The following is a 13,486-nucleotide window of genomic DNA, read 5'->3' as shown; positions in this document are numbered from 1 at the left end:
TCCATTCTGGGTCTGCTCTGGGGGCCCCTATGCGTGAGTTGGGAGGTGCTGTTCAGAGTCCCACGGAAGGATGGAGGGGTGTCCATAGGGCTGCACTTGTAACCCCACCCAGTGACCCCAGAAATAACCCACTCAGACAACAGTACTTTCCAATAGTAACTTTCTTGGCTTTTTTTTTTTTTTGCTTTTTTTTTTTTTTTATGAAAATGATCACACAGAAATCGCCAACAAACAAGTTAAAAACAAACAAACAGGAAACCATCTTTTCTTCCCCCAAAACAAAACCAAAGTCTGGCTTTTCCTTCCCTTAAGATTGTCTGGACGAGGGCCCCATTCCCCCCCCAAGGGGTGCTTTCTGGTGTGTGTGGGGGGGCACAGGAGGGGCCCCCTCCCTCCTCCTCCCTCCGGGGCAGTACAGGGTGGGGCGGGGTGTGTGTGTGTGCTGGGCCTGGGACGTGAAGCGGGGCACTAGTCACTCACAATCTAACAGGAAATAAAAATAATATTCTGCACGTCAGACTGTTGCTTTTTTTTTTTTTATAATTTCATAGCTATTTTTTTCACAGTTTTAAAAAGTTTATATTTATATATATTTATATATATTTATCTTTATATATAATTAAAAAGTCGACTCCATTTTTGAGGCTCCATTTTACAGGGCTGGGGAGGAAACAGTTCGACTAAGGCGCCCCTCGGGCCGGGCGCGGGGCTGGGTGGCCACGAGGATTTCAGCACCATGGGGGTTGTCTGTAGTGTGAGGGTGGGGGCCAGGCGGTGACCCTGGCCAGGCCTGGGGGGGGCCACACAGTGCCCCTGCCAGTCGACGTTTAGAATGTCCATGTGGCCCTGTTCATTCCGTCCCCATGATTGTTACCACCCTGAGGATGGCGCTGGGTAGACGGGCGCCCCAAGCAGGCCTGGCTTGGTGGCTGAGTCTGGTGGGCAAAAGAGGGGGGGGGGCTCCATTTTGGGGGGTGTTGGGCACCAGGAGTCCCAGAAGCAGGGGGAACTCCAAGGCCAGCGTCTGTTCTGCTCCTTGGATCTTGGTGCCCAGAGCCCCCGCCACTTCCAGGGAGTGAGGCCACCTGGGCCAAGTGCTTGCCAGATGCTGGAGGATCCAGATCCTGATTGTGAGGAGGTGCCCCTGTCGGGGTGCTGGGAGGGGTGGGGAGTACACACGTGTACCCCGGGCATGCATCCGGGCACACGCAGGGCCACGCTCCGGCTGGGCCGCCGCGAGCTCCATGCACACGGCCCAGGCCGTGGTGGCAGTGATGAGTGCCCCCGGGCTCGGGGCCAAGGCAGCTGGTGGGTGCGGGCCAGGTTCAGCACAGCACGGGCACGCCATCAGTGGAGAAGATCATGCCCGTGGTGGGCTCATAGGTGCCCGCGAGGTAGTATAGGCCCTCGCTGTCCTGGTGTTTCTTGGTCTTGAGCATCTGCTCGTACTGCTCCAGCCCCACCACCAGACACTTGTGTGACACTGTCTGCACGTCATTCTCGTCCACATGTGACGACTGGTACAGGGCGCGCTGCGGGCACACGGGTGGTAGGGTCAGGATGGACGGGGTAGAGTTAGGATAGGGACGGGGCCAGTGTCAGGGCCAGGCACTGGGGGACAGAGTGAATGGGGGGAGATCAGGACAGACCCAGATGGGCGAACAAAGACTGCAATCCTGAGTGGCAGTGAGGTGGTGATGGGAGGCAGGAGGAGGGGGTCAAGGAATTAGGTGGGGTCAGGAAGGTGCCCCTCCCTCCCCAGGTACCTCCATGAAGTCCTTCCTCTGACTGGAGGCCCGTAGGGCTGCAGGGAGGCCCCGGCCTGACTTCTGGTCCCACTGTGGGAGGAGAAGGGTCAGTGGTGAGCTCTAGGCTCAAGCACCCCACGCCCCTATACCCATACGCTCCGCACTCAGCCCTGCTGCACACCTGTCCCTCGTGCAGTCGCTTGCCCGGGCTGGTCTCTTCAGGGTGGTAGAACCACTTGACGCGAACTACCATGTTGCTGCCCCATGATTCCCACATGCTCTGGATGCGGCCGATGTAGGGCAGGTTGGGGCGGCCGGCTGACAGGAAGACGGCACAGTCCCCAATGCGGATCATCTCCTTGCCCCGAACGATGGCCTTGTAGAAGAGCTTGCGGGCTTTGCCCTTCATGCCGCGGCGCTGCAGGGACATGGCCCATATGAGTTGACAAGGGACTTCTGCCTGGTTACTCCAAACAGAGGTCATGTGACCAGTGGTGGTACTCCAGGGGATCCTGGAATGTCACTATGGCCCCGGCCAGCACTGCCTGCCTCCTGACATCCACCTTCTGAGGCAGACCTGACTACTGCTATCCAGTAGGGGGTAAGGTCAGGGGGAAATGGAAAGCGAAGCAGTGGCCTCAAAGTACCACATCCTCACCACACCTCTGGAATCCCCCAGATTCAGATGTCAAGCCCAGGCCCCTAGATGCACAGCCACTAAAGCAGGGATGGAATTGACTGGTCCTGCTCCCTAGGAACCTGAGATCAGCAGAATGCCCAGGGGTGCAAGTGCAGACAAGGCCCAGAAGGGTTGGACAGGGCACCCAAGCAGGCATCACCAAAGTAGCCACGAAGCACCAGGGAGGATTCTGGTCCAGGGAAGTGGCTAGAGTCCAGCCTGTCCTGATCAAAGCCCCTTGAGGGACAGGTGAGCTTGGGTGGGTCCTATCCCCATAGAAACCCCGTCTGTGGATGGGATTAGTGTGGACTAGGCGAGTGGGCAGCATTTATGTGGATGCACCTATGTCTGCACAACCTATTATAGGTATGCACACATGTACACACCTGCAAGCATGTGCGTATGGCTTGCACATGTCTGGCCCTCGGGTATGTCATGCAGGCTGGGCCACCTACCTGGGTGGGTTTGCCGAACCACTTCCAAAGCTGTCGGGCAGGTAGGAAGGCAGCAATCTTGGGCCGGTTCTCCACGGAAGGCAGCCGCTGCCTCTTGGCCAGCTCCTTGGTCGTGGGGAGGTGGACGCCCTCCCTCTTCTTGGGGCGGCTCTTGGCCCCAGCTCCCACTGGTGCTTTGGGTGTCAGGGGCTGGGGGGGTTGTGGTGGGGGCACGGGGGCCACAGGTGCCTTCTTGCCAGGGGAGTGGGTTGCAGGATGCACCTTCCCTCCAGGCTTGGCGGCTTTGCTGGGCAGCGGTGGCGGCGCAGAGGGTCCAGCCACGGGAGTTGGGGTGGCCTCGTCGTCTGAGCTGCAGGAAGAGTCGTCGGTGGTGGAGGACGAGGAGGATGAGGATGAGGAGGAAGAGGACGATGACGATGAAGAGGAAGAGGAAGAAGATGACGATGAGGAGGAGGAAGAAGATGAAGAGGAGGAAGAGGATGAAGAGGAGGAAGAGGATGACGAGGAGGATGAAGAGGAAGAAGAGGAGGCCCTGGAGCTGGGTGCATCACAGGCTCCCCCATCCTCGCCATCTTCATCAGTCTCAGAGCTGCCACTGTCACTGCTCTCAGACGCTTCGGCCTGGCCTTTGTCGGGGCTCTTGGGGGGCCCCGAGGCATCACAGTCAAGGCTGGGACTGGGCTCTGGAACCGGGGCCAGGTCGGTGTCGCCGCTGCCCAGGCCCAACAAGCTCCCCGGGTCCTCCCGGAGTTTTAGTGCCTCCTTGGCTTTCTTGCTCTTGGGGGATGTCACCCCCTCATGGTCCAGCTTGACCAGCGGTTCGGCCGCCTCCCCGGGTCTCCGTGCTCCCTTGCTGGAAGGCTCATCGGGGACTCGGGCCTTCTTGGGCTTGGGCCGGGAGGCAGGAAGGGCTCCAGGCACTGGCACGAGGGGTGCGGGCACCAGGGTGGCTGAGGGGGCTGGCAGCTCCCGGAAGGGCTCGGGCGTAGGGCTAGGCTGTGGGGCTGCTGGGCGGGCCTTGGGGGCTCTGGCCCGCTTGTCTACTGTCTCTGGGGGGCTCTTCTTGGTGCTGGGGATGGTGGCTCCACTGACAGGCTCCGGTGCCTCCGGAGGATTCGGGGTCTCGGCAGTGGTGGCCCCCTCCTCCAGGACGGAAGCTCTGTCTGGAGAAGCAAGACAGCGAGCCTGAGGCCTTCCTGGCAAAGGCAGCAGCCCATAGGCTATGCCCCACTGCCCCCCACCCTTTGGCACCTCCGGCTGAGAAAACATACCGCCCTTGGCTTTGGCACTGGGTCTCCGTCCACGGCCTCGAGCTTTGGCACCTGGCTCCTCGGACCCGGGTGTGGCCCCTTCTTTGCCTTCCCCTGTGGTGTCTTTGCTGGTTTTGCGGCTGCGACGCTTGGCGCTGGGCACCAGGAGGGCCGGTGATGGCTCGGCACCTATGGGCAGGAGATGGCTCAGGCCAGATGGGGACCCCGGGGATGGGCTGTGGTGGACACATCAGACAGGGTAGGTGCATCTGTCCTTTTGGGACCCACCAGGGTGCCTAGGCTGGAGCTGGAGGCAAGGATCTGAGCAGCCCAACTGCTAAGAACACTGCTGCTCCATAGGCCCAACTCAGACCATGTCAGGTGCCCCGGACTCAGCTGGAAACCCCCAATCTGCAGAGCCCCACCCACACTCCTCGGCCCAAGCCCCTGACCTGAAGGCCAGCACTCACACTGGATCTTGTAGTCTGGTGGCAGGAGGCGGATGTGTGACAGGGGGATGCGCCCGGTGTCCCCATCATCAAACTCCACTGTGATCAGGTCCCCATCATCCTCGAGGTCCAAAAGTCCTGGGGGGACAGGATGTGGGGGGGATCATGACTTAGCTGGGGAGGGGGATGCACCAGATCATGGGGTCCAATCTTCGGGGACATGCAGTGTCTCCTGTAATATCTAGGTTCAGCAAGGAGAGGGAGAAACGGGGTGTCCAGGGGACAAGGAAGTGATGAGATGAGGGTGTCTCAGAGAAAGCTGAATCTCCCCAGGAAGTTGGGATTTGAGTCCAGCAGGACAGAGAGGCATGCATGCGTGAATCCTGGTCTGACTTCTGGCACCGTTGGCTCCCCCCACTGGCAGGTGACCCCGACATGTCACCAGGTCACACAGCCAGGCTCTGGAAGCTCCCCACGCAGAAAAACAAAAACAAAAACAAAAACAAAACAAAACAAAAATAAAAACAAAAAAAAAAAACAAAAACTCATAGGATCTGTGCTCAGGGAGCACTCCTGGTGGTTTTCAGGGTGCCCCTGGGCTGTCAGGGCTTGAACCCGGGTTGGCTGAAGACAAAGCAAGGGCCACTTAACCCTGTACTATCCCCTCCAGTCCCCAACTTTTTTCAATGACAGTAGAAATTTCAAATGAGAAACAGAAAGACAGATGAAGTTGGGAGAACTTCCCAGAAAACAGCCATAGGCTACAGACAGGACAAAAAGAGTGAAGCAAGACAGGCCATGACTTGCTTAGGAAGGAGCCAGGACTACACGGATGGGCTTCGAAATCCATAGACAAACAGATACACACACACACACACACACACACCAGAACTGCAGGAAATGAGCCCCCCAATGCATGCAGATCCCAATCAGCACAGCACAGGCACAAACCGAGCTGGTGTCTACCCACACAGACCCACAGGGATGAGGGGGCCCCCGTCAGGGATGTGGGGTGAGGCCCCGCCATGCTGTCCTCCTGAGTTTGTCGTTGAGTGCTGCCTACAGAGCCACAGGCACCTGCCCCTTCTGGGGCCCTTCCCCTCTTCCCTTTGGGCCCGAGCACGTCCAGAACCTATAGTGGATCTGAGATGCTCCTGAGGAGAAGGAAAAAAGGGGCGCCCATCCCTCGTAAAATAGGACGAGGTGATGGCCCATGTGAGGAGCAAGGATGGGTTACATGCAGGTGAGGTCAGCATGGACAGCAGCCTGGGGTCTGAGGGACAGGGCTGAACCTGTCCTCTAAAGGGCCGCCAAGCACAGCCCCCTTGGGACTCACCTCGAACCACAGTGCCAGGGTACAAACATCGGTACTGCTGACTCCAGTAGGCTGCAATCCGGGTCCCTTGGGGCAAGAAGCGGGTGGAAGCCGGACGCACATCGATGATCTGTGGGGGTGTCAAAAAGAGGGCTCAGGTCATGTGCCAGGACTAAGTGCAGTGGGGCACCCACAGCCCCGAGTCCACGCCCTGCTCACCGCCTCCTGCAGCAGCTGCTCCAGGCAGTAAATGTGGGGCCGGTTCCCACGCTCCCCCTCCACCACCACTCGGTATCTGGGTGGGGGTAAGGGCAGAGGTCAGTGTGCGGCAGCCTGGGCTGGAGCTATGCGTGTGTGTGTGTGTGTGTGTGTGTGTGGGGGGTGCCTGGTCTCCACTCACATGTCGGGTGAGTGCACGGTGTGGACATGGCCCGCGTAAAGCAGCTTGTCGTCCATGGGGATCAGCACCCGAAGACCGTCCTTCAGCTCGTCCTTGTCGATGACGCAGGAGCGGGGAGCTGGGGGGGGTAACAGTTAGCTCAGGGGGGCAGTGACAGGTGCCCCAGCTTCCCCCGCCATCACCTGCTGAGCCTAGTACCAGCCCCAACACACCCTATCAAGCCAAACTAAACTTCCTTATCAGGGTTCCCCTTTCTCCCTGGGGGACCCCTCATTTGCTGACAGCCTCTGCTTTTTGGACCCCAGACAAGGCTGCAAGCCGTGCCTGAAGCCCTATCACCCCGTTATGCTCCTTTACCCCAAGTGGGGCTGTTCTCCAGACTCAGGGCCAGGCATGCCCCTCCCAGGATACTGGCCTCAGCTCAGATCCAGGGTCTGGTGCCCACCCCTCAAACCACCTCTCCCCTCATCCCCCCACACCCTTACCTGGTGTGAGTGGCCGCTCAGCACTGGCGTTGCGAGGCAGGTGCTCATCTTCGGAGAAGCTGGAGTCAGGGCTGGGCTCGAAATCCTCCTCAGCCGCCATGCTCTGCATCAGTCGACTCACAGCACCCCCTTTTCCTCGGGCCTGAGAGCAGAGTGGAGGGGCTCAGCCAGATACCCCCATGGGCTCACAGTGCCCCTTTCCCGGGCTGGCTGTCCTCACCTCCTTTTTCACCTCCTTCCCCTTGGCTTTGGCTTTGCTCCGCTTGGCGGTGGCAGGGGAGCTGGTGAGGGTTGCCCGGGCCTCGGGGGCCAGTGCAGGGACTCGGGGTGACAGCCCAGCTCCGGAGGCTGCCTCCTTTCCCTTCTTCTTCTGGGGAGGGAGCCACAGAACAGAGCCCTCAGAGGTGTGCATCCTCCTCACCCGACCCTCCCACTCTGGCATCTTGGTTTTCGCTCAGATGGGCCAACGCTAGGTAGTGTGCTGTGAGCCCAGAAAAGCTAAGGGGTGCTAACGTGGATTCCCCTCACCCACAGGTAACCAGAGCCCCAGGGGACACGAGCTGGATCCTTCCAGAACTTTCCAACAGGCATACAAGCCTGGGCTGGCACTTGGTGGGAATTTACCTGAAATCCCACCTGCAGATCCCAGGCCTGCCTAGGAGACAGGCTGAGGGGCCAATCAGGCAGACCTCGCTGAGGCACAAGCCTGGACACAGGAATGACCACCCCCCTGCTGCTCGGGGGCCACAATCCCAGAGACCCCCATGAGGGATGTGAGTACAGTCCTGCCATATGGGAGCAGACACAGGTCATGCTAGGGCACAGCTGTAGCCACAGAAAGTTCAGAGGGAAGCTGGGTATGGAAAGAGGGGGCCAAGACCCTGGCCCAAACCAGGTACATCGGGCCCGGAGAGATAGCATGGAGGTAAGGCGTTTGCCTTTCATGCAGGAGGTCATCGGTTCGAATCCCGGGGTCCCATATGGTCCCCCGTGCCTGCCAGGAGCAATTTCTGAGCCTGGAGCCAGGAATAACCCCTGAGCACTGCCGGGTGTGACCCAAAAACCACACACACACACACAAAAAACCAGGTACATCCCTTGTCCACGTTCCAGAAGGTCACTAAGGGTCTCAGCACACTGGAATGTCCATCTAATCTCTGACCTTCTGGGGTCCCCATCCCATACTTTCTGGTGTCCTCCCCCCCCACTTACCTTTCTGGGATCCTTCCTGTCCCGGGCATCTTTGCGTGGGCTCAGGGCACCCCCCTTGCCACAGCGGCTAGCCTTAGGAGGGGGTGCAGGACCGCGGGGAGCAGGTGGGGCAGCAGCGTCATGCAGAAAGATGCGCTCACTGCGCCTGCGTGCCCACAGATCGTCGTCGCTGGCCTCAGGCCCTGCCTCAAATCCGGGCTCCTTGGGACCCCGAAGCCGACGGGCTTTGTGGCCCCGCTCAGCCAACTTTGCCTTGTCGGGGCTGGAGGGGCCGGTTCCCCGGGACCCGGGCGAAGGGCCAGTCAGTGAGGGCCCCAGCTCGGTGGGCCCCTTCTTGGGTCGCAGCAGGCCCTTCCGCATCTTGACCTTGACCTCGCCCTCTGAGTCGGTGACCTCCAGCTCCGTGCCTGCGGCAGGCAAGGGGGTCAGTGGGTGGGGTCTGGGGCCCAATGTCCATCCCCACTGCCTGTTGTGTACCCATCCTCGACTAGACTCCACAGGGCCCATGCCAGCTTCTCCCTTGGGGCAAGGGCCTTGCTTCGGCATGGGGGGGGGGTGTCTTTCCGTGCCTAGGGGAGCCTGAGCAGTGTGGCCAGGTTCATCCCATCCCATCAGACACCAAGCACAGCCCCAGGCCAGAACTTGAGGCAACTTTGGTTTCCCGAAAATGCAGGAACATGGTCAGAACCAGCTCTGATGAAAACCCCATTTCCCCACTCTGGGACCTGGAGGGGCTTTTCTGATGTCTGACACCACCAGCCTGAACCCTGGCCACCTGGGCACCGTACTGCTAGGGCATGTCCTGCCCTCTGTTGGCCTGCTTGAAGCCTTGCCTGGTACTTGGAGTCTTGGTGAGGGTGAGGTTGGGCTCATGGCTGGCACTACTGCTGAAATCTGGGGTGGGCCCCAGACTGGACCGGGATGGAGGGGATGCCCCTGGGATGCCCAATGGCCCAATGAAAGGAGCCGTGGGACCTTTCTTGGCTGGGGGTGGGGGAAGAGGGAGGTCCCACAATAGCACCACAGAAAGTCTTTAGAAATCCCTGTGATCTCGACACATAAGGGAAGGGTCAGGTGACTGCAGGACTCGGCACAGGGTAGAGGGAAGGCCCTTGAGAGCTTTCAACAGGAGATAGGATCATGTCCTATTTCCTCCCTTTCCCCCTAAAGAATAAAAATAAAGAGTAAAGAGTCCCATGGGGCCAGAGAGATAGCATGGAGGTAAGGCATTTGCCTTGCATGTAGGTCAGTGGTTTGAATCCCGGCATCCCATATGGTCCCCCGTGCCTGCCAAGGGTGTTTTCTGAGCACAGAGCCAGTAGTAATCCCTGAGCACTGCCGGGTGTGACCCAAAAACTAAAAAACAAAACAAAACAAAACAAAAAAAAGAGTAAAGAGTCCCAGAGGGGCCAGAAAATGGACCCCAAAATTAAAGACCAAAGCCTGGGGGCCAGAGTGATATAGTACAGCTGGGAGAGCATTTGCCTTGCATGTGGCTGACCCAGGTTCTGATACCCGACATCACTGAGTCCTTTGAGCACCGCCAGGAATGATCCCTCAGAGCAGAAACAGGAGTCAGCCCTAAGAGTGGTGGTCCAATAAAACAGTAACAGCAAGAAAATTTATATTCAGAAGCCAAAAGGTCCGGAAAAACCAAGAACACATTGTCACCCACAGAGCAGGGTAGTGTGGGGGCTGTTAAGTGAAGAAGGCAAAGGAGAGAACTTCTTTTTTTTGTTTTTTTTGGTTTTTGGGCCACACCCGGTGATGCTCAGGGGTTACTCCTGGCTATGCGCTCAGAAGTTCCTCCTGGCTTGGGGGACCATATGGGACACCAGGGGATCGAACCGCGGTCCGTCCAAGGCTAGTGCAGGCAAGGCAGGCACCTTACCTCTAGCGCCACCGCCCAGCCCCAGGAGAGAACTTCTAAGAGTCTCTGGTCTAAGGGTCTCTGACCGGTGAGGAGAGGCCACAGAACACTTACATTAGGGCTGGAAGACCCAGATGGCTCCAGGCTAGGAAAATAACCTTCCAGGACCAGAGAGAAACATCAGGGAGAATGCTGTTTTTCCTCATAGAGCTCCCATTGATTACCATTCCCCTATCCCCTTGGAGTGGAAAAAGATCTTGGTGATAGAAATCCATGGTCAATAATCCACAGAGAGCAGCATCAATAAGGGCCTCAAGCTCAGATGTCCAGTCCCTCTAAGCCTACCACCAGCTCCAAAAAACCTCGAGCAAACAGCAAAACTACTCCAACTGACTCCGAGCACTTCGCTCCCCCCATCTGGAAGGTCTTAGGTGGAACAACAGGCAGACTTTCATATATAAAAGGAGAGCACTAGCTCTGTAGGCTGCTGGCCTGGATTTAATCTCCAGCACCGTGAGAGGCCTGTGAGCCCTGCCAGGGGTAAGTTCTGAGCATCACCAGGTATGGCCCCAAACCAAAAAAATAAATAGTTAAGAGACAAGGGTGAGGTGAAATGATGGGGCCGGAGCGGTGGCACAAGTGGTAAGGCGTTTCCCTGCACATGGCTAATCTAGGATGGACCGTGGTTCTATCCCCCGGCGTCCCATATGGTCCCCCCAAGCCAAGGGGTGATTTCTGAGCACATAGCCAGGAGTAATCTCTGAGCATCACCAGGTGTGGCCAAAAAAAAAAACAAAAAAACAAAAAACAAAAAACAAAAAAAGATGATGTGGGACTGGAAGGCTGCTCCAGCGCTGGGCTCACACCCTGCATTGCTGAGTCATGGCCCTTGAGTCGTCCAAACACTGGCCACCCTGAAGGCTGGGACCAGTGGGGCACCAGACAGTCTGGGCACTGCTGGTGGCCATGTGATGGGACACAGACACGTTGCGGGCCAGTTGGCTGGTTTCTTAGGACACTCAAGAGTCACACTCAGTGACACACCTCAGGGAATAAGGCACTGGCCTTGTGTGTGTGGTCCTCTGAGTCTCCCCAGCCATGACCCCAAATCACCTCAAAAAATAAAGAAGAGGGGCCCGGAGAGATAGCACAGCGGCGTTTGCCTTGCAAGCAGCCGATCCAGGACCAAAGGTAGTTGGTTCGAATCCCGGTGTCCCATATGGTCCCCCGTGCCTGCCAGGAGCTATTTCTGAGCAGACAGCCAGGAGTAACCCTTGAGCAACGCCGGGTATGGCCCAAAAACTAAAGATAAAAAGGAAGATGAACAAAAGGGCTACAAAGGCAGTAGAGGGATTGTTATGGTTTATGTCTTTTTGCTTCTGTTTTGGGGACCATACTCTCTGTGCTCAGAGATAAGATAACTCTTGGAGGGTCTAGGGGACAACGTGGGGCTACAGGGATGGAATCAGGGTTGGTCACACGCATGGCAAGTGCTTTATGCTGTGCAATAATCTCTTGGGCCTCTAAGGTGTATGCCTGAACAGGGCTGAACCCAGTTTGATCCCTGGCGCCACACGGTCCCCTCTATGCATCACTGTGTCCCTGAAGGCCCTAAGCACCACTTGGATGTCAGGGTAACTCTCAGCATGAAGGGCTCTGGTTGACTGGGAATTGTGGGAAGGGAGGTTCTAAGTACTGCTTGGGAGGCCCCCAAAATTTAGAAATAGGGGGCTTGAGCAATAGTACAGTGGGATGTAGCTGACCCGGGGTTTGATCCTCAGCATTCCATATAGTCCCCTGAGCACCACATATGGCCCAAAAAGCAAAAACCAGGGGCCGGAGAGATAGCACAGCAGGAGAGCATTTGCCTTGCATGCAGCAAATTCAGAATGGACAGTGGTTCGTATCTCGGCATCCCAAAGCCTAACAGGAGCGATTTCTGAGTGCAGAGCCAGGAGTAACCCAAGTACCACAGGGTGTGACCCAAAAACAAAACAAAGCAAAACAAAATAGAAGTGAGGGTCTGGAACTATAGCATAGCAAGGAAGGCATTTCCCTTGTACACAGCCAACCCAGGTTTAATCTCTGGCATCCTATAGGGTTCCCAAGGCCCACCAAGAGTGATTCCTGAGTATAGAGCCAGGACTGACCCCTCTGAATGCAGCCAAACTCCCCTCAAAAAAACCCTTTCTCACCATCTAATCCAATGCCTGCACTCTTGACCTAAAAGCTGAAGATTTTCAGTTCCTAAAACCCCTTAGCTGTTCCCCTAGCGGCACTGGGAGAGGGCCTTGGCTGCCTTCCAAAGAGGATCAGCAGGTTCATCACTGTGCAGCCAACATAAGAGTGCTTGGCACTGAGGGGAAATGTTCCACTGAGCCCTGACCAGACGCCAAGGGACCCTCCCCATGGCACCCCAGACACAGAGGCAGCAGGAGCTGGGCAAGCTGCAACTTCCTGAAGCTCTGGAGAAACAGAACAGGGTATCAGAATGCCAGCAGGGGGCGCTGGGCACAGGCTCTGAGGCAGGAGGCCTTGACTGAGTCCCAGCACCATGGGAGTATCCCCAAGCACTTGGGATCGATCCCTGAGAACACATCCAGAGACAGCCTAAGAGCAGCCCCCCAACAAAGAGAAGCTAGGTACTGTGGGATGGGGGAAGAGGTGAGGAGAGGCGCAGGGAGGTCTAAGCAATGAAAGGCAGGGTTTGCTCCCCAAGCCCACATTCTCCCCTGATCTCACTTTCTTGTCTCTGTTTCTGTTTCTTCCACTCTGGAGAAGCCTGTATCCTCTAACACACGTTTCTTTTTTTTCTGTCCTTTCACATTGCCCTTAAATAAGTCTTGTTTGATAAAAACTGTTTTTTTGTTTTGGTGCCACACCCAGCATTGCTCAGAGGGGTTTTACAGATGGCTCTGTGCTTAGAAATCACTCCTGGCAGGCCAAGAGATCCTATGGGATGTCAGAGATCGAACTTAGGTCGGCTGTATGCAAGGAAAATGCCCTCCCCGCTGTGCTATTGTTCTGGCCCCGAGTTTTTATTATTTTCATGATTATTTTTGGGTCTATTTTGGGGCCATACCGGCAATGCTCAGGGCTTGCAGACTTCTAGCTCCACACTCTGGAATTGCTTCTGACGGATTTAGGGATGATGAAGATAGAACCCAAGTTAGACACATGCAAGGCATTACCACTCCAGCCCCATTTAAAACTATCTTGTGGACAGGAGTACGCCCTGGACACTGCAGGGTATGGCCCCACCAAAGACAAAATAAAAAACTATCTTATAGGCTGGGCAATACCATAACTGTATAGAAATAAAAAAAATAAAAGGGGGTCAGGCCCGGAGAGATAGCACAGCGGCGTTTGCCTTGCAAGCAGCCAATCTAGGACTTAAGGTGGTTGGTTCGAATCCTGGTGTCCCATATGGTCTCCCGTGCCTGCCAGGAGCTATTTCTGAGCAGACAGCCAGGAGTAACCCCTGAGCACTGCCGGTTGTGGCCCAAAAAAAAAAAAAGAAAAAGAAAAGAAAAGGGGGTCAGAGTAATTAACAGTGGCGAAGGCATTTGCCTTGCATGCAGCCATCATGGGTTTGATTCCCAGCATCCCATATGGTCCCCAAG

The 13,486-nt window shown here is 56.6% G+C and overlaps 1 protein-coding gene across 1 annotated transcript in view; it reads right to left on the bottom strand.

Annotated features, from left to right (window-relative positions):
• Positions 1–143: 143 nt before the first annotated feature.
• Positions 144–13,486, bottom strand: part of TNRC18 (trinucleotide repeat containing 18) — a 59,694-nt gene continuing 46,351 nt past the window's right edge. Inside the window, 12 exon segments of the mRNA XM_049788568.1 lie at positions 144–1,532; positions 1,767–1,838; positions 1,930–2,166; positions 2,883–4,045; positions 4,154–4,321; positions 4,603–4,719; positions 5,918–6,026; positions 6,116–6,191; positions 6,297–6,414; positions 6,782–6,923; positions 7,002–7,151; positions 7,994–8,400. Coding sequence (XP_049644525.1) covers positions 1,326–1,532; positions 1,767–1,838; positions 1,930–2,166; positions 2,883–4,045; positions 4,154–4,321; positions 4,603–4,719; positions 5,918–6,026; positions 6,116–6,191; positions 6,297–6,414; positions 6,782–6,923; positions 7,002–7,151; positions 7,994–8,400 — 2,966 coding nt within the window. The 3' untranslated portion in view covers positions 144–1,325.

This window comes from Suncus etruscus, chromosome 15 (assembly GCF_024139225.1).
Source record: "Suncus etruscus isolate mSunEtr1 chromosome 15, mSunEtr1.pri.cur, whole genome shotgun sequence".
NCBI lineage: Eukaryota > Metazoa > Chordata > Mammalia > Eulipotyphla > Soricidae > Suncus > Suncus etruscus.
Note: the sequence above shows the minus strand (reverse complement) of the source record. Positions and strands in the feature narration are given on the sequence as shown.